A 23428-nucleotide genomic window follows, 5' to 3' on the forward strand; every position below is an offset into this window, starting at 1 on the left:
GCTTTGCCCAAAGTATTTTTTAACATTGGCTGTGACTTGGAGGAAGGTCACTGCAGAGGAACATGAATAAAAAATTGCCTGACTCAATTTAGCCCACATTCAACAACTGGAAATGCATATAAATGCACTTTAGTACATATGGAGAGACAAACAGGCCCTGGAAGAAATAAAGATATGAGGTTTAAGAAAAGTAAAGGAGAAATCATGACAAAGACAGCTAAAAGCAGTGTGTGTGTGTGTGTATGTGTGTGCAAGTGTGCTTGTGTGTGTGTGTGTGTGTGTGTGTGTGTGTGTTTTCTCCATGTCTGCATGTCTCAAAGAGAGAGAGGCAGGAGTAAAGAGACTGATTACGCATTTTGCCTTCAGCAAAACTCCCTGACTGGAACTCTATATTAGATGGTTTGTTCATCTTGGCTATAATTTTTGTCTGTCTCCGCTGCGGCTCTTTGCTAATACAATGTTTTCCTTCTCTCTCTGGAGGCCAACTAAGCAAGAGAGCAGCAGCCAATTGACGTGTCCCAGTAGATTTCTATTGCGTCTGCCACAGAGTCACTCCCTCCTGATTTGGTTTGGTCCAGCAAGCTGCCGCAAGCCAAGATCAATGCCGTCACCGGACTGCAAACATCTGTTTACTCCCATTCTCTATCTGGTCATAGAATATGATACGATTAGTGCCTGGGCAAGTTGACTATGATACAGTACGACTGTACAAAAGAGCTGCTTTGACTGTGTGAAGACAATGTCCTAAGCTCAAGGCGTAATACCTCAGTGCGCTGGGCAACTGAGCAGACTTCACACGCCGTCAGATGTAAAATCAGTTAAAGGTGCTACATGTAACACTTGAATTTGAGATATTAGCATAAGGTTACTGAAAGCAAATGAGACCATCACTAAGATCATTGTCAGTCTTTACTTTACCTCTACAATGTATCTTTCCAAATTAAGGTTAAGAAATAGGAACATGCACCAAGGCTTGCTGGGCTTTAGCTCCCCTTGTATGCCAATACTGTCTGGACCCTGGTAATGTGATGGAAAGGAGCGAGGCTCTGGTCAACTCTCAGAGCAAAGGAGATCTCAGGAGACTGTGATGTTCATTGATGCTCAGCTGAGGAGAAGAGAGTATGAGTGCTGCGTGTACGAATAGTGTGTAGTAGCACACCAATTCTGAGGGTTTCTCATTGCATGCCTTATTTTAAAGGAGAATCCTATGTTAGAGGTCACCAGCTCTGTGTTCATGAGAGGGGTCAGTCTGCGTAGCCCTGTCTCCCTGTGTCTGGCATGCCCCAGACTGACGGTATTGGTAGCATGGAGACAATATGTCTTATCAGTACAGCTCAAAAGGGCCTAAATGTGACCTGTAAGTACAGAGAAAATTCCTTCATAGGTAAGACCAGCAAACTTTGCAGCAAAATGAAAATATCACGCTTGTTGGAACTGAAATAGATCGAGGTCTCACTTCCACTGTGACAAGAGACAAGTCGTTTGTAATTTCCTTACTTGGTCAACGCCTATTGCACACCTGTCTGGCCAGGAATGGGGTCTTCTCCCTCTGTGGTCCTTCTCAAGATTTCTTAAATTTTTCCCTGTTCAGCGTGCCTTGCTAACAATCGAAACACTTGTTTCTCACTACTGTTTGTTAAGCCTGGCGCAGGCTAACAGGTAGGGGAGAGTGGGGTAAGTAGTGCCAATTTTTACTTAAAGTGCCTTTAAAGCGAGGGGATTACAATAATGCCTCCAACTAAAATATGCACATATAGTTTAGGATGTTGTGCATCCCTGGGAACAATCACTTTGGATCTTATATAAACTGCTTGAGAAATATAGCTTTCGAAAAAAAAGTGGTTTTGTGGCACAACTTGCCCCCGGTGCGGGGTAAATTGTGCCATTAGAGAGAATACACTGGGGTAAATTGTGCCATTGATAATTGAAGTAAAACAGATCATTTTAATCTCACAAATGATAATGCTATATAAAAGCAAAGCAAATTCAATAGAAAATTATTTATTTAACATTTATTTATTATTTTAACAAGATCACAGGCCACTTTTCTATAACAAGGCCTAGCGCCACATGAACACACACCCAGAACAAAATAAAACTTCCAAAATGAGCACCTGCAAATCATCTTCATCTGAATCTGAATAGTTTTAGTGATCAAAGGTAAGAAGACAATGTACAATAACAATAAAATGCAATAAAGTAATATATAGTATATAATCACAAGTTGTTCCACTGGCACAACTTACCCCAAGGCCCTTTGGCACAAATTACCCCAAGCCCACCATTTTGAAAAAAATGCATCCCCCAGCTGTTTTGAGCTAACATCATGCTAACTGTATAGACTCATGGTGTAGCTTACTAAAGTACTAAAACCTGTGTGAACTGTTTTCAAAGTTTTCTATAATTGTTCAAACACAGCAATCAAAAAACCTTGATCATAGAAATTTTACTTTGGAGGGCAAAAAAAGGTTTTTTTGAACTGAAATGTGCTTACCTCTCAAGCCATGTGTCTCCCTTCTTTACAGGATGAGTGAAATGGATGCCTCTTCAAAAATATGTGGTCACATGACCAACTTCTTCTATGGTTTTCTAGATAACAGGGGTGGCACTACTTGCCCCTTGGCACAAATTACCCCACTCTCCCCTACAGCTCAAGAGTCAGTCAAATTGGGATGGGAGGAATAAAAACTGAGGTGGTGTTCTGGTTGGATCGTTCCACTCTTACATGTGATGGTAACTTTTTAATCTCCAGCAAATATGTTAATTTGACTCAGGAGAAGTCACCTGAGTGGCATCTCTGTGCATAGCAAAGACCTCAGATTCACACAGTGTCATGATGTTTTCTACATCCAGTGATGACAATACAATTATTTAAAAGAAAAATTACATATTTTAGTTTACCAACCCTTTAAATGCATGTACTTCATATATCACTGTCTCTATGTCTCAGTCTGAGACATTTGCTAGTTAGTTCATAATTCAGCATTCATCTTGAATATTTAGCCAAACCTTGAAAGACTGGTCTTTGGCTCCACCCACTGCTGTTGAACTCAACCAATGAGATTATTTGTGCCCTCAAAGCAGCTCTGCCTCGGAGAAATGTTTGTAGAACTACAACTCCAGTGTGGCTTTATTCTGCTCTCTGTTGTGGACTTGTGCCTCAGTCTGCTCCTCTCAGCCTTGCACTGACCCAGTTTACTAGCAACATCTGATGGAGGCTGCTCTATATCTCATAGGGTGCAGGGAGTGAATCAAGGGGAGACATTTGGGGAATAATGTCACACCCTGAGGTCAACAAACAAGTCGAAGATAGCGATACTTAGCTGTCATCCACTATCAAGGTTAAAGGCCCACTTTGGCAAGTGCAGTGTATGCCATCTATTGTGCCAAGATGGATCATTTTAACAACACAAGAACAGATTATGTTGCTTGTCAGGATGCTGCCACTCATGGGTTCCTCTTTATCAGTTGTTTGCAATGCTAGTAATTGAGAAAATGAAGCTTTTTTTCTACTGTTGCACAAATTGTAAGTCACTCTGGATGAAAGTGCCAGCTAAATGCCTTAAATGTCTAAATTCAGACCAAGCCATTCTTTACAGTTATGGCAGCCTGACTTAATATATAACCATTTTTATGAGCTTGTAAAAACATACATATCTGTTGTGGAATGGTTAGAAAGATGAATAGAGACTTAGCTATCCATCTTGTAATCATTTTATTTATTTTCACAGAAATTTATTCTACAATGAAATACCTTCAGACAGCAGGCATGCATTGATAAGCACCAAGCAAAAGCCATAATTCCCTCAGAGATATTCTTGAGCATAGAAGGACACTGACTGAGCTTACCTCAGACATACAATGCAGATGCTAACCACATCACTGTCACACACATAATCAATGTAATTAAACAAGGCCTCCGGCATATTATTGCTATAATAAAATGGCTTAGAATTTGTAAGACCATGACATACAGGTCAGTTACTACCATCCATACTGAATATCATGCAGTTTAGCACATAGAGTCTGCTGTCTGTTCTATGTATTAACCATCCCTGTGTGCTGTAGTGTATGTCTGTACCAGAAGTGGTATCTGCAAAACTTTGCAATGAATCTCCAAATCACATCACCAAGGTAAAATATACACTGCATATATTATTAGAGTGGCGTTCTGATCGGCTCTGATGTGGATTCAGAGATCTTGGGGAAAATCTGATATTATAAATGTGACATTCAGATTGTGTAGCACACAGAATCATCTTCACTTAACACTGTAGCAGTGGGTCAGTGGCCCATGACCTCAGTGACTGGTTCACCTTGAGAGAGATATTAGCCCACCGGGTCTTGATTTAAAATGCAGAGTAGTGTGAGAACACAGCTACCCACAGGTCCTGTTCCAGCTCACTGCACTGGATCCCAAAGGTGCTTCATAAAATAAATAAATAAATAAATAAATAAAGGTCAGAATTATATAAATTATTTCAGCGCCAGTGACCAGAGGAAGCCTCCACAAATATCAATACTACATCTTTCTTTTCAACAATCACCTCATTGTGATAAATTAGAAGTTCATAATGCTGTGGAGAACAAAGTGAGTTAAATCAATTCTGCAGCCAGCTTGTGTTTGCTCCAGCTGTCCAATGATTTGTGCAGCTTAATACTTGGGTTCAGAGGTTGGGATGATATTTTAGAGGCCTACCTCACCATCGTTTACATGATTGCATGTTTAGTATTTGAAGAATGTATGGTTTGTGCACCTCTTTATATGACTTTGATGGTTGTTCTGCCAAAATGAATAAAATGACTTCCCAAAGTGTTCCAAATGGGTTTAGATACATGCTTAGAAAAATCCATGAAACATACAGGAATAGATTCACTCCAAATGATTTTTTTCTTCAATAAAGCCTTTGCAAAGCTTTTTTTTCCACAAAAATATCATAGAGTCTAGTCTTCCAGAATTTGCAATGCATTGCCATGATAGCTCAGTTTATTCTTTCCAATCATTTAAACAAAATCAGGACGGAGAGCAGAGCGGCATTCAGTACCAATGCAGGAAACAGTTCAAGTTCTTTCCTGACAAATTTTACAAGAGCAAAAATAAATATCAGTATTCAGGGCCTGAATGGCTCCAGGATAGACATTACTTTACCTGAAGATGTCCTCTCTTTAAAATCTCCCCTTGTGCCTTACAAAAGCATCTACATTCTCGACTTCTAACTCAGCAGAAAACAGGTGTTAAGAGTCATTTTGGTGTTTTGTGATGTGCCCTCAGACTGCCCATTTCAGATAGCACGGCCCTCTATGAGGTGTGCTTGATATCTCAGCTCTACAGCGCCGAGGGTGACAGCTGACCTACCTAACCTGTTAGCGCCTCACTGACCTCTCTCTCTGTCTCTATCTCTCTCCCCCTCTCTCCCACACACACATACCCACATACACACACACAGACACATACATTAACACTCGCTAACACCCACACATGCAAGTGCACAATCTAAAACCATACAACCAGAACATTCAAAAATGGAGATAATACTTTATAACCTTGGGTGCCATGATAAGAAATAACAAGGCAAGCCATCAGAGAGATCATGGCACATACGCACAAACACACACACAAAGAGGGTTGGGGGGTGAGAGAGACAGAGAGGGGACAGAATAACTAATCTGCTTGATGCCTATCTGAATCTACAGACTGACAGAGGTGACACTGCTCCCTTTATCTGAGTCTCCACAGGGGATCATTAAAGTTTTAACAAATAATTTCTGTAGCAGGAGGAATAACTCAAACAACTGCTCCACTAATCGCTCAGTCTATAACAGCTTTACTATTTTAGTAACAACTCGTCACAGTGTGAGTCAGAACACAAGCGTAAATATCTTCACCTCAGTGCTAGTGGTCATGATGCAAAGCTGCTCTCAGTGAAGCTGTTGGCCTGCATGTTGCAACATTTGAGTCGCTGACTGAGCCCAAAATGTCAAATGCTTCCATCCGCAGGGTGGCTAGGAAAGTGGCTGGGTGGGAAAGGTCAAAAAGGCGGAGGTGCAGAGGTTTCAAATAAGTAATTAATGGAGTTTTGGGACTATTTAAGAATTTGGGGAGCTGATTAAAGGCAATATAATCAGATTCTTATGCTTGATGTCCCTGCTTTATTCGCATACATCCTAAAAGGTGCAAGTGATTTCAGACTCTGGGTGGGTATGATCATCTTTTCATCATGTTTTATAAGCATAATTATTTCTGGACAAGAAAAAAATGAATGTTTACATGAACACAGTAATGTTGATATTGCCACAACTGCAAACAAAACAATTTTGATTTAGTCATTTACATTAAGCAAACAGCTCCCAATAATATTTATTTACATGAATGAGATACTTACAGTATTTGTGAGAATTTAATAGAAAAAGAAAGAATAACTTTCCTGAGGTTTTTCTTGCACAAAATGTCACCGTTACATATATCTGAAAAACAGATATCCAATATTTTGCAACACCTGTAGCAGTGAGTCTCTTAAAAACTTCAAAACTGTCATCTCCTTCTTAGTCCAGCCCAGTACAGATTCCTCTTCCATTCAGCCAACACACTGCTGTGGGCACAGAGTTTGAGTTATGTGGGAACCAGTGGGAGCCAAACTCCTATGAAAGCAGTAAAATCATACATCGAATAAATTACCAACAGCCACTAGTTTATCACAAGATAAATAGGCTAAAAAGAGACATGAGAACTAAGTGCATCATTGCCATCATGAATGAGAGAGTATGGCTGCAATTCACCACCAAGCCAATTGGTGCACTGTAGAATATTGTGCTAACTATGCCTTTTGAGAGCATGCAAACCAAAAATGTTCAAATTCATTTGGAAGAAGAAGCCACTACATGTATCAGCCAACATTATCTTTATAATATATTGTATAGAAAGTGGTCATATAGACTAGCTACAATGCCAAAAAAAGTCCACTGCTTTTGATGGGGTCAACAAGCCTGGCTAGTTTCATGTTTTTCCTCAAAGTAACAAAAAACAGCTTCAGTCAACTGGAATCCACCTGCATTGCTTGGCTGTTGTTTCAGCACCACGGACAGTGTCACTGTTTGATGGGTGTAGTCAGTCACCTCATCCTGGCAGCGGGCCTGGGCTGGCAGATTACAAGCTACTCACACTTTGCTGTCCAAGATGTCGTAGGTACAGGGTGTTGCAATCTATACAATACAATTGCTACAAGTAGTGGGCTGCTGTGTGTTGCAGTGAAAATGAGCAGTGAAGTCATTCTCTCACTCTCCAGTCATTCTCTCTAAATTCCAGATGATACACCAGACCCATGGGCTGAAAGATGACAGAGAACAGCATGTGAAAACATTTCAATCAGTCAAAAAGTTAAAACTTGTTGAAATTTTGACAGAATGCATGTAAATGTAATCAGTTCCCAGACTTCATCAGCCAATGAAATCTGCCCACGCTGCATTGAAAGGTTTTCTGGAGGCCACAGAAACAGAACCTACATAGTTTTAGCACATACCTCTCCATGAATGTGATGAATGTCAAATGTCCCAGGTGGGTGTCGCCTATGTTTCCCCTGGTGTCTATTAATTTCATTGCAGTTACAGAGTTGTCACATTGATATAGTCAGTGTGCTGTTGAGAAGGATTTTGATTTACTGGCTCTTAATCACATTATAATCACATTTGTGATGTGCATGTAATCCTGGCCACTGTAGAAGTCTGTGCTCACACATATCATCAATACTGATGACATGATTTTTCTTGAACATCATTTAGTGGAATCACACTTTAAATGTCTCTCAACCAGCTCGGAGATCAAAGTTAATTTTTTTTCTCAACAATTCATCTTGAGAATGGAGAAGAAATATTCTGCACACACATGCAATAAAAGTCAGAAATGCAGCATGGCGTGACTCAGAGATTTTGTTTTTGTTTCTTTAGGTATCAGAGGCTGTTAGAATCAACATTCACACCATCTGACATTATCTCCAAATCTTAAATTTGATATTTATGGTGCACAAGCTCAGCAGGTGGGAGATTCTTTTGAATACATGCAAATAAATAGTTGATCGATAAATACAATTTTGCAATAAGTTAATAAATGTGAAAAAGATACAGTACAAATTAAAGCAATATAGCTGCAAAAGGGGAAGGAATGGGAAGTGAATGAACCCTGAAAAAACAGACAGACAGACAGACAGAAGAAGAAGAAGAAGAAGAAGAAGAAGAAGAAGAAGAAGAAGAAGAAGAAGAAGAGCTACAAAAACACCAGGTTCTAAACCTTTGGTGCTTGTACCCCTAATTCAGGCCTACTGTTTTTGTGCTCTGAAGCTCCTGCTATTCATTACATTTTATCATAGCAGAACAGTGACGCCTGCTGGATATAAATGGCAAGATTTCAGTGTGTCTTTATTATTTTTGTCCTTTTATCTCTTAAGTTTCCCTTGCATGAAACGCTGGACTGTAATGTACTTCGTTTCATTTAGTGCTCCACTGTTATGAAACCTGTGCATTATCAGGAGGCTCGGTCGCAGGGAGCCGGAGGAGGATAAGTTTCGCTTTTATCTCCAGCACACAGATGTGATGCCTTCAGGTACTGCTCGAAATATCAGACCTCTGCCACGATCACATGTGAACGAGGCGATTAAAGGAAAATGCTAAGCGTGCGGGGGGCGTGGGAATGTATTTCAGCATTATCTGACTGTTTGGCGTCCCATGTAAATGATCCAGTGTATTTTGTTTACGTCTTAATCTTTGTTTAACTACAATATAACTTGTAATGCATTTTTAAGTGTATTGCAAAGTTCATGTTGGTGAGTGGATTGCATTTAAAAACAAAATAAAATAACATATAACATAAGGATTTTTATATGTTGCTCCAAATGACGTAAAAAAAAAAAAAAAAATTATAATCGCCTACATTTAACGCTAATTAAACGTCAATTACATGCCTGCAGGCTTTAGTTAGCGCTTTGCCACTTGATTTCTGAAATTGCTCCCATGATGGTATTAGTACCTGAAGGCAGCACTTAGGCTGGTGGGCGTGGTTTGGTTACAACACAGTACATTGAGGCACATTACCGACCGTCTTCAACAGCGACACAAAACCTACAGTAAGTGGCTTCTGCAGGAAAATCTGTTGTTTAATTGCTTGCTTAAATATGTGTCTCCTGCCCTTTGGGTTTACTTGCTGATATTTATCTGTAGTTTCACCGTGCTTGAGATTTTACCCTTCGTCCGGCTAACTTACATTAGTGTCATCAGAAACGCGTGGAGCTCGTGTCAAAGGTCTCAACATAACATAGCCTTTTATCAGCTGGGAATGACGCGTGGGCATCCTGCATAGGGTTTGCATCACTGCCATCCTGATGATCTTCCGCATGCCCTTCATCAGCATCACCGTGGGGTCAGGACGTGGGTCAAGCTTCAGCCAAAATGAGTCGGAAGTCTGATCTTGACTTCTTTCATTATAATAACCAATGTCACGCTAAAATTGTCACACATTTGACAGCTGTTTCTAAACTGTATTGAGGGGAGTGCTTACAACCAATAGCATTTAAGCGGTGTGTGTAGTCATTTAACACACTGACTCTATAATATATTAGCAATTATTAGTAATTGTTCCACTTGCTTAAAATAAGGCCATGCTGTTTATTTTATTTTATCTCTGTAGTCTGCTGTGGAATTTTTCATATTTGTTTCAAGCCAAACTGCACAGAGCACCAACTGTGTGGTAAAACATTCAGGGATACTGAATTAGTGACTGAAAAATGTCTTTTAAAATGCATTTCTTTAATTACCGTAAATAAATACAAATGTTAATATTATTAGTTCCCAGGCCTTAATCAAAGAATGTCTGGTCTCATGTAGGATTGTGGTCAACATAACTGAACTTACTAAATCAACTATTGTGCTATTGAGGGACTTTTTAAGATCAAGGTAAAATTTATTATTATATATTTATTGTTGTTGTTGTTGTTATTGTAATATTTAGGGTGCTTTGAAAACAAACTAGGTTTGTGTCAAGTACTTCACAGCAAACATAACTGAGCAAAAGATGATCACAAAACACAAATATATGCATAAATACGTAGTGCACAAATACACACACATATACACACATACACGTGTAACATACTTCCATTACACAGTTAACATTACATGCATTGTTTTGTAGTTACTCAACAGCTGATTAAGGATAGATAACAGCTGGTAAACTGGGGGTGTTAAAAACACATTTCAAGGAGTGGTTGTCAGTGTTATATGTGTGTGTGTGTGTGTGTGTGTGTGTGTGTGTGTGTGTGTGTGTGTGTGTGTGTGTGTCAGAGAGAGCAAGAGAGAGCTTTTTCATAATGCTATCTTAGTTGTGTAAGTGATTCACAACTATGTTTTTTTTTTTTTTTTTCTCAGTCAAGTATAGTAGAAATACTCCTAGTATAATAATAAAAGTCGTGGTTAAATCATCATTGACTCATTTGCCCTGAAAACCTGTCCAACCGCTGTGGTCTCTTTCCTAGAGTGACCAGACGTCCCCGATTTCAGGGGACAGTCCTTTGATTTGATGCTTTGTACCTGCCTGGAAATGTCTCCAGAAATGTCCCCGGCTGGTGAAAGTCTGGTGAAAGTCTTTCACCATCATTTAAGGGGGTGTATAATTTCTGTCAGACTCAGGAAAATGTGAATTATGTTTAATATTTTTCAGCAAGTCACAAATGTCCCCGGATTTGCTCCCAAAAATCTGGTCACTTTATTTTATACAGACTGCTAACGGGACTCGGACTCCCAGTCCTGTCGAATCAGCAGAATATTTTTGGCTGCATTAAGATCTTCCTGTTTTTCAAGAGGAGATGTAGTGTCACTGGAGAGCTCAAAGTGTTTCCTCATTAGATTGTGCTGAAGTTTTGTTCTGTATGGTTCAAGAACAGCAACTATATCCTTTAAAGGGTCAATCAGTAATATGCACTCTTTAGTAATATTTAGTGTGTTTTAGTGTTCAATTGTATCTCACAACAGTAACCAGATTAGCTATCTCATAGAGTAGAATTACAGTTAACATCATTCTGACATGTCAGCTGAAGAGGTAAAATACTCCCCCCTAATGGTTGATGTAGATATTAGCAGAAATAACTTTTGTTATGATTTTAACGCTATACAAATAAAATTGGATTGAATTTAAGCTGGATAATACCTTTAGCCATTTAGCTACTCGCATCAAAATTGCACAGGTCCAACTAAGTGCTGATCGCAATATAATGTAATATAATATATATAACAGTATATGATATAATATTACATAACATAATAATTCATTGTTATAATTATAACATAACCTAATGTAAATCAATATAACATGGTAATGACAATCATCAGAATAGTAATTGATTTATGTATATATTTATATATTGATATCTAATGATATGTATTTAGATATATATCTATATGTTGATATATATTGCAACAGGGGATGAAGCCAGACTGGGGCATCAGGGGGGCAAACAAGAGGCCCCACCGCCAGGCCCCAAGTAGCATGGCCGGGAGCCCCAGCAGGAGAAAGGCGAAACGGCAGTAGACAGAAGTCTTGGTGATGGTCATGGTCATCATCATCATCCTAAAGTTTGTGCCACTTTCCTATTTGCAGTACCATAGAACCACCATGAATGGGGGCGACATGAAAACGCCCTTGTTGGCTGGTTCTGATGCTGATGCTGATGCTGATGCCGATGCTGATGCCACAGAGTCCTTGCCCCAGCGCCTTGGAAACCCTGTGATTGGTATCATTGGTTCAGGAGACTTCTCTCGCTCCCTTGCGATCCGGCTGGTGGCCTCTGGTTTCAGTGTGGTGGTTGGCAGCCGCAACCCAAAACGTATCCCCAAGGGGCTGTTTCCTGATGGCGTGGAGCTGCGATCCCAGAGAGAGGCAGTGGATAGTGCAGAGAGAGTGATCTTTGCTGCTATCTACCCAGAGCACTATTCCACCCTGGTGGGGTTGAGAGATGGGTTGGCTGGGAAGGTACTGGTGGATGTAAGCAACGCCACCAGGCTGGATGATGGAGAGCTGTCCAATGCTGAGCAACTGGCAGAGCTTTTCCCTCAGAGCAGGGTGGTGAAGGGGTTCAACGTCATCTCCGCATGGGCACTGCAGACTGGAGCACATGATGGCAGCAGGCAGGTAAGGTGAAGGAGACCAGGCAAGTCGAGTCCCACTCAATTTCAAGACCAGGGGCCGGTCAGGTTTGAGTCAAGACTCCGCCCAAAGAGTGTTGTGAGATCAAGTTGAGACTCCTGTGGACAAAAGTGGAAGTGTTTCACAGAATTTCCCATGAGCACCACAGCCTCATGTTGTAAAGATCTTGATCTGTTATAGTGGTGCATTTGTTTTGAAAGTGACCGAAAGAAAGATGTTAACATAGCATGTGCAAAGAGACACTAATGTTTACATCCTGGACATATACATATACATATATACAATTTATACAAAGTCAGAACTCAGCCTGTGTATCTGAAAAGAGACATACAGTATATAGCCTGGGAAAATGTAAACACAGACCATAGAAATTGAATGGGTAGAACTGGCGCTTGCCTTTGTGGGCCTTTGTTTTATACACCAGCACAAGCACAAAGACTCCACCTGAACCTGTGAACCTGTGAATAAGCCTTCTGTAAATCAGCTCTGTGTAAGCATTTCCCCTGTCACCCCCCTTAGGTCCTGATCTGCAGTGACTGCTCTGATTCAAAAGCCACGGTGGTCCAGTTGACCCGTCGCCTGGGCTTCAGCCCTGTTGACCTGGGGGGTCTGGTTGCCTCCAGGGATATCGAGAAAGCCCCCCTCCACCTCTTCCCCTCATGGGAAGGTGCCACCCTGGTCACATTTCTCCTCTTCCTCTTCTTCTACGGCTACAACGTCGTGAAGCATGTGCTGCTGCCCTACCTTGCACATGGAGAACACAACTTCTACCAACTCCCGCTGGAGACAGTGAATCAGACACTACCAGCAGTTGCCCTAATCTTACTGGGGCTAGTTTATCTACCAGGTACTGAAGAAATACAGGTTGTATAGTTACCTGGGCATCCACATGGTGGTAGTAGTTTCTACCCCTACATTCACTTCCATAGTGCAGCCAAACAGCCTCCAAAATAACCCCTTTAGCACATAAACAAATATGAACAAGGTGGATAATACCAATACAAAAAGCAACAAGTCCCAGTACCCATTTTCAAAATAAATGTAACATCTCTTTTCTTGTTGATTTCTTATTTGAATTGGAAATTATATCTGGCATATTTTGTCTGTAGGTTGCCTCTTGTTACCTAGTACTCTAACCTCTTGTTATTTTTATATTGGCGACATTTGCTTGGTTTGTGTCTGTGTATGCACTAAAACTGTTATTTTGGGAGCCATTATGCTATGGAAGTGAATGGAGAGATAGAAATCCAGTATTGTGGATTATCAGCCCAGGGAAGCACAGAGCAACTAATGAGGAGATTTCACCACCATGTGGACTCATATAGTATAACAACCAGAGAACTATACAACTCGACACTCTACCAAAGTTCAATTTTCCTTTGACTTTTAAGTCAAAGCCATTTCTTTATTTATTCTAAAATATATACTACATTGATTCAAATTACATAGAAGCATCTTCACACCAATCATGTATAAAGAATGTACTGAAAATGACTCTATAGGTCAACGGTAAGTCATGATTTTCCTCAGGTCTGGTGGCTGCCGTCCTCCAGCTGGCCAGAGGAACCAAGTATAAGAGATTCCCCAGTTGGTTGGACCGCTGGATGTGCAGACGTAAGGAGCTTGGACTGATGAGCTTCCTCTGTGCTGGAGTCCATGCTGTCTACAGTATGTGCCTGACACTACGGCGGGCTGCTGGATACAGGCTGCTGAATGCAGCCTACCGACAGGTGATTGGTGGCTGGAATTTGTGTGTGTGTCTGTCTGTCGTTTCTGGAATATGGAATTAAGGGAGGGCTAGTCCAGGCAGAGAAGGTCATTAACTTGGCAGAAATCACTAGGGAATATGGGAATTTCAGTAATTACTTGATTGATTAAAATGTCCATTCTGAACAAAAGCAATTCCAAATTGTTTCAGATAATCATTGCATTAGCTGGTGGTTTTCCCACTGGCTACATCTCAAGAAAAACATTTGTATCTTATGGAGCAGTCCAGCTTCCTTATGGAAAATGCTGGAGGAGTTGGAGAATTTTGACCTCAGGGTTGCATTAGAAATGGATGAGTGTGTTTTTACATATTTACAAACTTATAGAATAATGAAAACTTGCTAAATATTAATATACTTTCAAGGGTGTAATAAATAATTTAAGTCCAACCAGTTAAGCATTTCAGTTTTGTGTAAAGCAGTTTTAACTTAAGTTAGTTAGCAGAATACACTGGAAGTCTTTATAAAGTTTCTCCAAAGTGGTGGCTTCCGCTAATTGTTGTATTTATGTTGTTTTCCACCCACACTCTCATCTGCCTAATATCCTCCACCCCCTGCTGGGCTCTTGTTTATCTGCAGCTCTCTCAACTTTATTTCTCCCACCAACATTAATCTCACATCATTTATGAACCAGAACCTAACCAAGCAAAATGCACACTGATTCCAGCAGCACCGTGTCTGTACAGGATCATTTCTAAATGATATAGAAAATTGTAGTATATCTTAAGTTAAACATTCCCATGCACTAAATGTCCTGTATTGCTTGAACCATGCAGTGATAGAAATGGCATCCTTGCATGGCTGAACTGTTATAGCTATCATGTGATGTGTTGTGTGTGTAATACTTCATTGATATCGCCCTGGATACAATGTGCACATAAATCATTTGTTTCATTCTAGGGTCCAGAATGGCCCACACATGATGAGCTCAGAGCTGTTGCATGCCCTGGTTCCATGACAGGAAAATGTATCTTCAGCAAAGTTCTGCTTGTGTTTCACAATTTACCCCTCTTTTTAGGTGAAAGCCGGTGTTGAGAACTCCTGGGAGGAGCAGCAGGTGTGGCGGTCTGATCTCTACCTGTCCTGTGGAATTCTGGGACTTGGAGTCCTCACTCTACTGGCTCTCACCTCTCTGCCTTCTGTGGGAAATGCCCTCAACTGGAGGGAGTTCACGTTTATGCAGGTCAGCAGGTTACAATACCAGAACTATTCCCATATGGAACCACATGAAACAGCATGTAGTGTAATATCCGTTTAACTATTAAGAAATCATTGTATGTCAAAGCTTAAGGCAAACTTAAGGCAAATTTTTTTGGCCAAATTTTCCCGTTCTAGCACTGACACAATACAAGTGAAATATACGTATCATTTCAAGTTAGACAAGTTAGAGGCTTTTTGCAACTTGATACGTGACATACCTGACACCAGAGTTTCTTCTGGGCGAACAGGGTCAAAGTGCAGGGCCTAAATTATTGGTTGCACCTCCATTTTAGGATTTAGACTGATGAATAAAAGTTTTGCTTTCTGCAGGTTAAGCCAGCATTGGGTGAAAGTGTTAGGCAAGACTCAGAGTCAGAGTGTTTGTAAGCAAATTAACACAACAATCAAAAAATGTATGTAAGGATGATCACTCATAACAAATTTTCTTCCAGTTTCTCGTTTTCATCAGTGTGCAGTTTCCAAACGCACCTTGTCTGTGAACCAAACATCTTTTTCACCGTCCATAAAATAGTTTTGTTTTTCTGTCTCTCCAGTCAGGACTTGGTTACGCTGCCTTAACTCTCTCCATCATGCACACTCTTTTCTTCGGCTGGGACTTTGCCTTCTTCCCTGAGGCCTACCGTTATTACCTACCACCAGTGTACCTTCTGGCCCTGATCCTGCCCTGTGTAGTCCTGGTTGGCCGTGTCCTCCTGGCGCTGCCCTGCCTGGCGTTAAGACTGGCGAAGATCCGCAGAGGCTGGGAGAGTTCGCGTCACCGCCCCTCCCACAGTCAAGGGCAAGAAATAACAAGCGGACGGGTCTCTCCTCAGAACTTTGGTGACGTCTGAGGACCTTCGTGTTAATCTTTACATGAAAAGAGTGAAAGGGACGGTAAATATGTGGCACTGACTTTGGTTAAAGCTGCACTAGACAACTTTGCACTTTGGCGGCCCCAAGTGGCAGCAAAATATATTTTAAGTTTGAAGGATTTTATTACCCAGAAATAACATAATGTCAGCTTTTTAAGCTGCACTTTCACAAAGGGAAAAGGCTGTAGTTGCACCGAAGAAATGGAGACAAAAGATATTAAAGATTTGTTTTCACTTCCTGACTAAATGGCTCATAATAACATCTTTTAAGATGTGTTTATTGGAACCAGTATGAAGGTGTTCAGTATCCATCAACTGACCAGAAAAATGGGAAAATTAAATTTTGACTCAGATTTAAGTTACTGCCTTCTTCCTGTTTTATGCAGTGCACACCCCTTAGGACGTTTGGTGGGGCTGGAAGTAGTGAAAGAAACTTCTGGTATAAACTTTACCAATATTTAGAGCACTCATATATCGCTTGTTTGAAGAAAGTTTTCACGCTGAATTCATAGATATTGATTCTCTGCCTCCTGTGGCTGTTGGTTTCCCAAGTGACCATAGCAGACTCTCTTCTCTGTTTCAGCCCCACTTTGTGTTTGAGAATAATATGAGATAGGTGTATTTTTTTTAATTAGGTCTTGACTAGTGCAGCTTTAAATACAATTTGCAAATACTTTTGATTTGTCTTAGCTTATTTAATGTGCGAGATGGGTGTGCATTTCTAAATGAGTTCCAGAAAGTGTGGACAATCACATCACAGAAAAGTATGTAAAAATCAGTTTAGTGTCATATGATGTGAAAGTCCTGTTACCTAACCTCACTTTATCATGGTGACTTTATCAATCCTGCTCATCGGGTATGGGAGAGACTTGGAAGACTTGCCCCTACTCTGCCTCTGATTGGCTAACCCTAAACCAGCACTAACCCTTAAGATAACCAACCTAACCAACAAAGGCAACAATTACTAGCCAATCAGATGTAGAGTAGGATAGGCGCGCAGGCCCAGCAAGTCACTTTAGCCTCTGCCCATCTGCTATTCAAAGATTAAACCAAAGGCTAATAATTATTTGCCAAGAAATATTGACATATAGCACTTTAAAGTAGAATGTAATTGATATGAATTCATTTGGTAGCACTGCACTGTGGCTTTATATCAGTGTATTAATGTATGGAAAAGTACAGTAAGAACATGGTGCAGTTGATACATACTGGATGAAAATCATCTTTGCGCTTCATGCACTTAGAAGGGCTCAGCAATACTGAAGTGCAACATTCAACTGTCAAAAACAATAAAATGGAAACATAACAAATTAGTTGATTTTCAAGAAAATGAGGGACATTTATCAAACTGAACTCCAGTACTATCTGACAACCCCCCTGCTATGACAGTTATGAGGCATAAAATAGTTTAGATTATCATTCATGTGCCTCTATATTTTGACTGATGATGTTTTCATGGTTTACAACACCAGGTTTGAGCAGCTGTGCTCCTTACACCTGGTCCTCCACATTAATGAAAACAGGAAAAACCTGCCTCATTCTGTTGTACTGACAGTTTTACATCCCTCAGGGTGTCTCTCAGAGAAGGCACACTGGAACCAGAATAAAATTTCACTCAAGCTCAGGGGTTTCACACCAGAGCCTTTTGACTGTTTTCTTCTCTTCAGCCGGACTCCATGTTCCTCTGTAGGCTGAGGACATTCTGTAAACTCCTGGTTTTACGAAACCTCAATGGATAATGTCAAAAGTGGTGTGTCCTCAAGTTAATAGTGTTGGGCAAATCAAGTCTTTTTGATGATTTCTTCATTTTGAATCTCAATCTGAATTGGCTAATTTGGTGTTTTAGTTTTTCCTTTGGCTGAATTAATGGTCTCAACATGTTTAGATAATGTCCTGTGTGCCTTACACATTAACAATCTTGTAGCATCATTGCATTTCAAGTGGTGTCTCATAATATCATGCAAAACTATTCTTTTTTTTTTTTAACTGGTTCCACTTCTCTATTTGATATTTGATTTGATTTGCTGAAAGAAAACAACTTGCACAACACAAAAGAACACTTAACAGTATTTGTAATATGTCTTGAGGAAAGTGTTAAGCTAAACTACACAAATACAGTTTGTTTCAAGCTCATGAATTTCTCTGAAATGATTGGGTTGTGCTTTTGTGCCCATTGCCATCATCTAAAAACAAGGCTGCTATACCTTTTTCCTGACACCCGCAGTTCTCATGCATCGCAGTATTACTTTTGGACTGACCTGAACACCTTTAAAACAATGATAGTACAATGGGAAGTTATACCTAATGGTGTGAGGGAAAGCACATGTTGAATGGACTTGGGAAAGTGGACAATGTAGGAAAAGTTTAATTGCATTGTGTTTTTAGAATAACCTGAGACATCTCAAGTGCCTTTGGACATATTCACGTCTATGGTGAGGAAACAGCTGCCCTCTGTAATCGCTTGTTCACATTATCTACTTTATTACAATGTAAATGAATATGTATTGATTGTATACATTTCTGTTCTGTATGTTTTCATAAAAGAAATGTTCACAGTGGTGAGTGGATGTAAACAAGTACACTTCAATAAACTTGATTCTGTTAAGAATTCAGTGATGTCCTGAAACATATGACAATATGAAAACCACATTCAGCGCATGTCAGCTGATAAGAAACTTTATACAGCATGTTGCAAAACAAGCAGCCATAATCACAATCACCGTTAAAAAATAAAAATGCATACCGGAGGAAAGTATCATAAACATTTTAAAAACAAAATGTGCAGCAAATTAAAAGACTCCACTTCGAACATGATGGCACTTTTTTTCTTCTCTGGCATGCTTGACCATTTTGAGAATGTCCTGACTTATAAAGTGTAACACTGAGGTCACCAGACAGTTTGGGGATTTGCTTTGAACAGACCATAATCTTCTTTCCTGAAGAGGGCCAATTCTGTTTCATTTGCTGTAAGGAAACAAACACAAAAGTTAATACTGTCAAACTTGGGATGAAGTCGCATGTGTTTTGGAGCCAGTAATTGCATTGTGGTCCAATACTTTCCTAATTATCTCCTAGAGTTTCCACACTGACAATGTCTTGACTGAACATAATGAGGTAAATATTGGATGTTTGGACTTTGGGACCCAATGAGTAGTTGTTTTTGCAAAATTTGCTCGATGCTTGGAGATTTAAGACGATGGTTCTGTTTGGGGGTGGGGGAGGGGGTTCACGGTGCTCCCACAAATTGGAATAGAGACATGGGGTTGAACAGAATGACTGCATTCTCAGAATGGAGTGAGCTGTTTCTAAAAGCAAAGTACACTCTTTGAAGTAAATGAAAGCAGAAATTCTCTGAGCAGAGAGAGAGTTCGTACCGACACCAGCAGCTCTCAGCGTTTGGCTGTCTTGCAGGATGAGCTTGTCGTCGTCGTTTAAACTCATCACCAAGTCATTTGTCTGGAGGGATAAAAAAAAAAAAAAAAAAAAAGATAAATTCACATAAATTGCCAAAACTTTTGTTTTTAGCGCAATGGCTACTGACTACCTCACTTCTCAACTTATCTGTTAATTTTCATCTCAGAGCCAAACTGGACGGAATAATCTATATTCTTGGCCAACTTTCTCTCAGACGCTGAACGCTAGCTCCTTCATGACACATTGGTGGCATTTTGGGTAATGGACCCTAAAGCCCAGCCCAAGAGGTGGTGGTCAGCTCCACCCAACCACGATGAATTTAGAACTAGTGTCACACATACACATATTTTTTTTTAAAAAATGCATTAACAAGGATTTGTTTTGCTGGCATAGATTACTGTAGTGAAAACCAGGTAATTATAATCGACTGCCTGATTTTGAAACATGATTGTTTTCTTGAGACACTGAAATGTACAATCTCAAAGTATGTCAAATCCATGCAGTCAAGACTACATGGCAGGCGTGGGACAAAAAAATGGTAGTGCTGCATTGAGTCACTAGGGATTAAAACCTGGGCTCTCTGATGAGGTAAACATACACTTTACCAACCCAACTCACCTGGACGATGCAGCAGTTCAGCTCAAAGTGTCCTGCAATAGCACACATGCAGTAGAGTTTTTTTTTTTTTTTTTTTGCCAACTGACAATCTGGAGAGTCTTACACTAGCTCCAGCAACTACAAATGAGAGCCCAGGTGATTAAGTCACTAATTTGCATTAGTGCGTGTTGTGATCGGCCGGTGTGACAGCATTCCTTCTTTCAATCAAGACCCTTTTTTTTTTTTTTGGTGGGGGGGGGGGGGGGGGGGTTAAACTGGCTTCAAACACACGCCTCTTTGATGGCCCAGCAGTGCGACCTCCTTCAGATACACACCTTGGCTCCATGTGCTTGGTGGATAATCTTCATAGTGTCTGAAATGGAATGGAAAGGAAAAGACATCTACTCACTGTATGGCACAAAATTTGTGATTTGTTTGTCATTAATCATGAAAAACAAACATGACTCTCACAAAATGAGATAGAAACCAAATAAGGAAACTAATCAACATGTAGGTCAATGCACTGAATATCAATCTGAGCATTTAACAGGGTTTTGCATATTCTATTAAATGTTTTATACACAATATGGACAATAAAAGTATTGTTCCACACCACTTAATCACTGAATTCAGGTGTTTCATTCAGTCCCATTGCCACAGATGTATAAAATCCAGCAGTTACAGAAAGCACGGCTCATTCTAAAGAGCTCACTGAATTCCAGCATGCTGCTGTAATAGTAATGTAATAGGATGCCACCACTGCAACAAGTCAGCTGGTGAAGTTTCTTCCCTCCTAGATATTCCATCATCAGCTGGAAGTGGGATTATTGCAAAGTGGAAGCGTTTAGGAACCACAGTAACTCATTCCCACAAATCCCCACAGACACTCTCCAAAATCTTGTAGAAAGCCTTCCCAGAAGAGTGGAAGCTGTTCTAGCTGCAAAGGCGGACCAACTCCATAAGAATGGCTATAGATTTAGAATGGGATGTCAGAAAAGCTCCTGGAGGTGAAACATGGTGGTGGTCCAGTACTTTTGTCCATACAGTGAATATATCAACATCAGGATGACATTTTATAATTATTGAGTCATCAGCCCTGTCCAAATCGCATAAAGTCACTGTACCATAAGCATACTTCCTGAAGGGGGGCGGGAGACCTGCTCTCGTTGCAATATCTGGAAGAAATGAAGAGCATGCAGGACTTTCAGTGATATTACAGCTCCAGTTACTCATATTTGACCCCTGGCTCGTGTTACTCACCGTGTTTCACGTGTTGAATAAACTCCTGCACTGTCTGGTCTAAATCCACAGCCCGGAACACAACGGGCTTGAAGTTGCTGTGCTCAAAGGACCTGACCAGGCGGACAGTGACCACAGCTCCCCCAGCCATGGCCTGCTGGCTGGCCACCACAGACACCAGGAGCTGAATTTAGCCACGACTTTAACCCGAAAATACGACTGGTCGGCAGCGCTGCACTTACTACAGAGCAGGTTACGCTGCTTTAGTGACTTGTTAAACACCGAGGATGACAACACTCCCACAATGTCTATTACACCCCAAATGTGTCTGTTTTGGACTAACTTCCGGTGTTTGATCAGGCGAGAAGAGTCGAACTTATTTTGTTACAGATATTCAGACTCGACGGGTGGATTGCCGAGCACATTAAACCACTTCCGCTTCTTAAAGTTATTTATAAAGATTTATATTTATAAATTGATTTAAATGCATAGTTTTCATATGATATGATATGATATTTCAATATCCCCGTGTATATATGATGTACATAGGTATTCGTTTTTACATATGCTCAATCTCTTATGTCTGTATTAATTGTTATAATATTTTGTAGGATTAGCGCACATATTTAGAAATAATATATATAATCAACAGATAGTATTAATGCATAAGAAGGATTAATGCACATATTCACGCATAATGCAAATACGTTTTTTTCCAACATTTTTAAGGCACATATTTTTATATTTCTTCTTCTCCTTTTTTTTTCTTTTTTCTTTTTTCTTTTTTCTTTTTTTTTTTATTTCTCATAATTAAATTCTTCTCTTGAGGATTCCAGCAATTGCAACTGACCCCGTTTCCCCTCGAGGATCCATAAAGTATTTCTGATCCTGATCCTGATTCTGATTATATTATATGTTTTCATTTGTGCGAAGAAACAGTGACGCGTCTCGTAAAGATATCGGCCTTTTAACAGCGGAGGTGCAAGTTAAATGTGAGTTACACAATAACGAGTAAACATGAACAAACAAGACAAAATAATCGTTGAAACCAAATCTGATCCGAAAATCTTAAATCATATAGGCCTACAGATTGTATGTAGAGAGTGTTGAAGGTTTTATTTGTTTGGTCAGTGATGTAGCCAATAAAAACACCTTTTTTAAATCTATCTAAAGAAAAAAAAGACGAAGAAGAAGAAGAAGAAGAAGAACTTTTCATAGTCAAAAAGATGGCAAATTAGTTTTGCCTCACAGGGGAAAAGGTAAACCATGTCAAACACTATCCAAATTTGTTGAACTACCAGTTTAATGGCACGCTGCATGTGAGGAACATTAGCAGCAAAGTCAGAGTTGAACTTGGAGTGTAACACTGTTACATAGGGAGGCTATTTGACTGCATTCTGCATGAGAGCGGTGCGACTGTGGGAGAATATTTGGGTACTTTTCTTGAAGATACAAGAACATAAAATGTAACTGTTCAGTATATGTAATGCTGTGCAATCTAGTAATGAAGTTGACTGGTTTATGATCTGCAATTAAAGGAACAATCCACCCTAAAAAGCATAATTTACATAACTTGTAAGTGGGTAAACAGGTTTTTTCAGCTCTTTTATATAGCTGTTGGATGAAAATAGGGCCTTTTACATAGCAGGTCCTGGCTCATGTCAAAATGTAGCATTTGCCTCACTTTAATCCTAATTGAGCCTAAACGTCACCTTGTAGCTTTTCATGTTTTATTATTATTAAAATCACAGATCAGACAAAAACTAGCTATTTGGAAACCATATCTCGATCGATGATGTTCTAAATCGATAACAGTGTCTAACGTCTATTTTTATGAGAAATCATTTTGGATTTGCCTTTAACCTTTAGCCTGTATTTGGCTTGACTGATGTGAGGTTTCTATTTTTAGTGGAATAAGTAGGTTATGAGTAGGTGGCTTTCTGAAGATGAAGCTGATTTTTGCTTTTTTACGTGATTGTTGAGGTCATTCATATGGGATTACACAGATCCGGGGACCACGCTTGGCTGTGACCCCTTGCCCCAGATTGAGCGTTGACCTCGCGTTCCACAATCTATTGATTTGATTGGTTATCACAATCACGCCAACCAATGAGCGGCTTTGATAGAATGTCACTCCGTAAATCAGCCAATGGCAT

At 40.0% G+C, this 23428-nt stretch overlaps 2 protein-coding genes across 2 annotated transcripts; one reads left to right on the plus strand and one right to left on the minus strand.

Moving 5' to 3' along the window:
* The first annotated feature begins 9059 nt into the window (after nt 1-9059).
* steap3 (STEAP family member 3, metalloreductase) lies at nt 9060-18634 on the plus strand. The gene is made up of 6 exons (XM_030080694.1): nt 9060-9113; nt 11639-12169; nt 12704-13031; nt 13715-13914; nt 14969-15133; nt 15705-18634. The coding sequence occupies exons 2-6, from the start codon at nt 11654-11656 to the stop codon at nt 15999-16001; spliced, it is 1506 nt and encodes a 501-aa protein (XP_029936554.1). The 5' UTR covers nt 9060-9113; nt 11639-11653; the 3' UTR covers nt 16002-18634.
* A 48-nt stretch (nt 18635-18682) lies between these two features.
* c21h2orf76 (chromosome 21 C2orf76 homolog) lies at nt 18683-21641 on the minus strand. Its single transcript, XM_030080695.1, has 5 exons — nt 21294-21641; nt 21158-21208; nt 20369-20406; nt 19397-19478; nt 18683-18986 (listed from the first exon to the last, which is right to left on the minus strand). Exons 1-5 carry the CDS (start codon nt 21421-21423, stop codon nt 18910-18912), a joined length of 378 nt encoding a protein of 125 aa, XP_029936555.1. The 5' UTR covers nt 21424-21641; the 3' UTR covers nt 18683-18909.
* Nucleotides 21642-23428: the final 1787 nt, after the last annotated feature.

The sequence above is a fragment of the Myripristis murdjan genome, chromosome 21 (genome assembly GCF_902150065.1).
Source record: "Myripristis murdjan chromosome 21, fMyrMur1.1, whole genome shotgun sequence".
NCBI classification, from domain to species: Eukaryota; Metazoa; Chordata; class Actinopteri; order Holocentriformes; family Holocentridae; genus Myripristis; species Myripristis murdjan.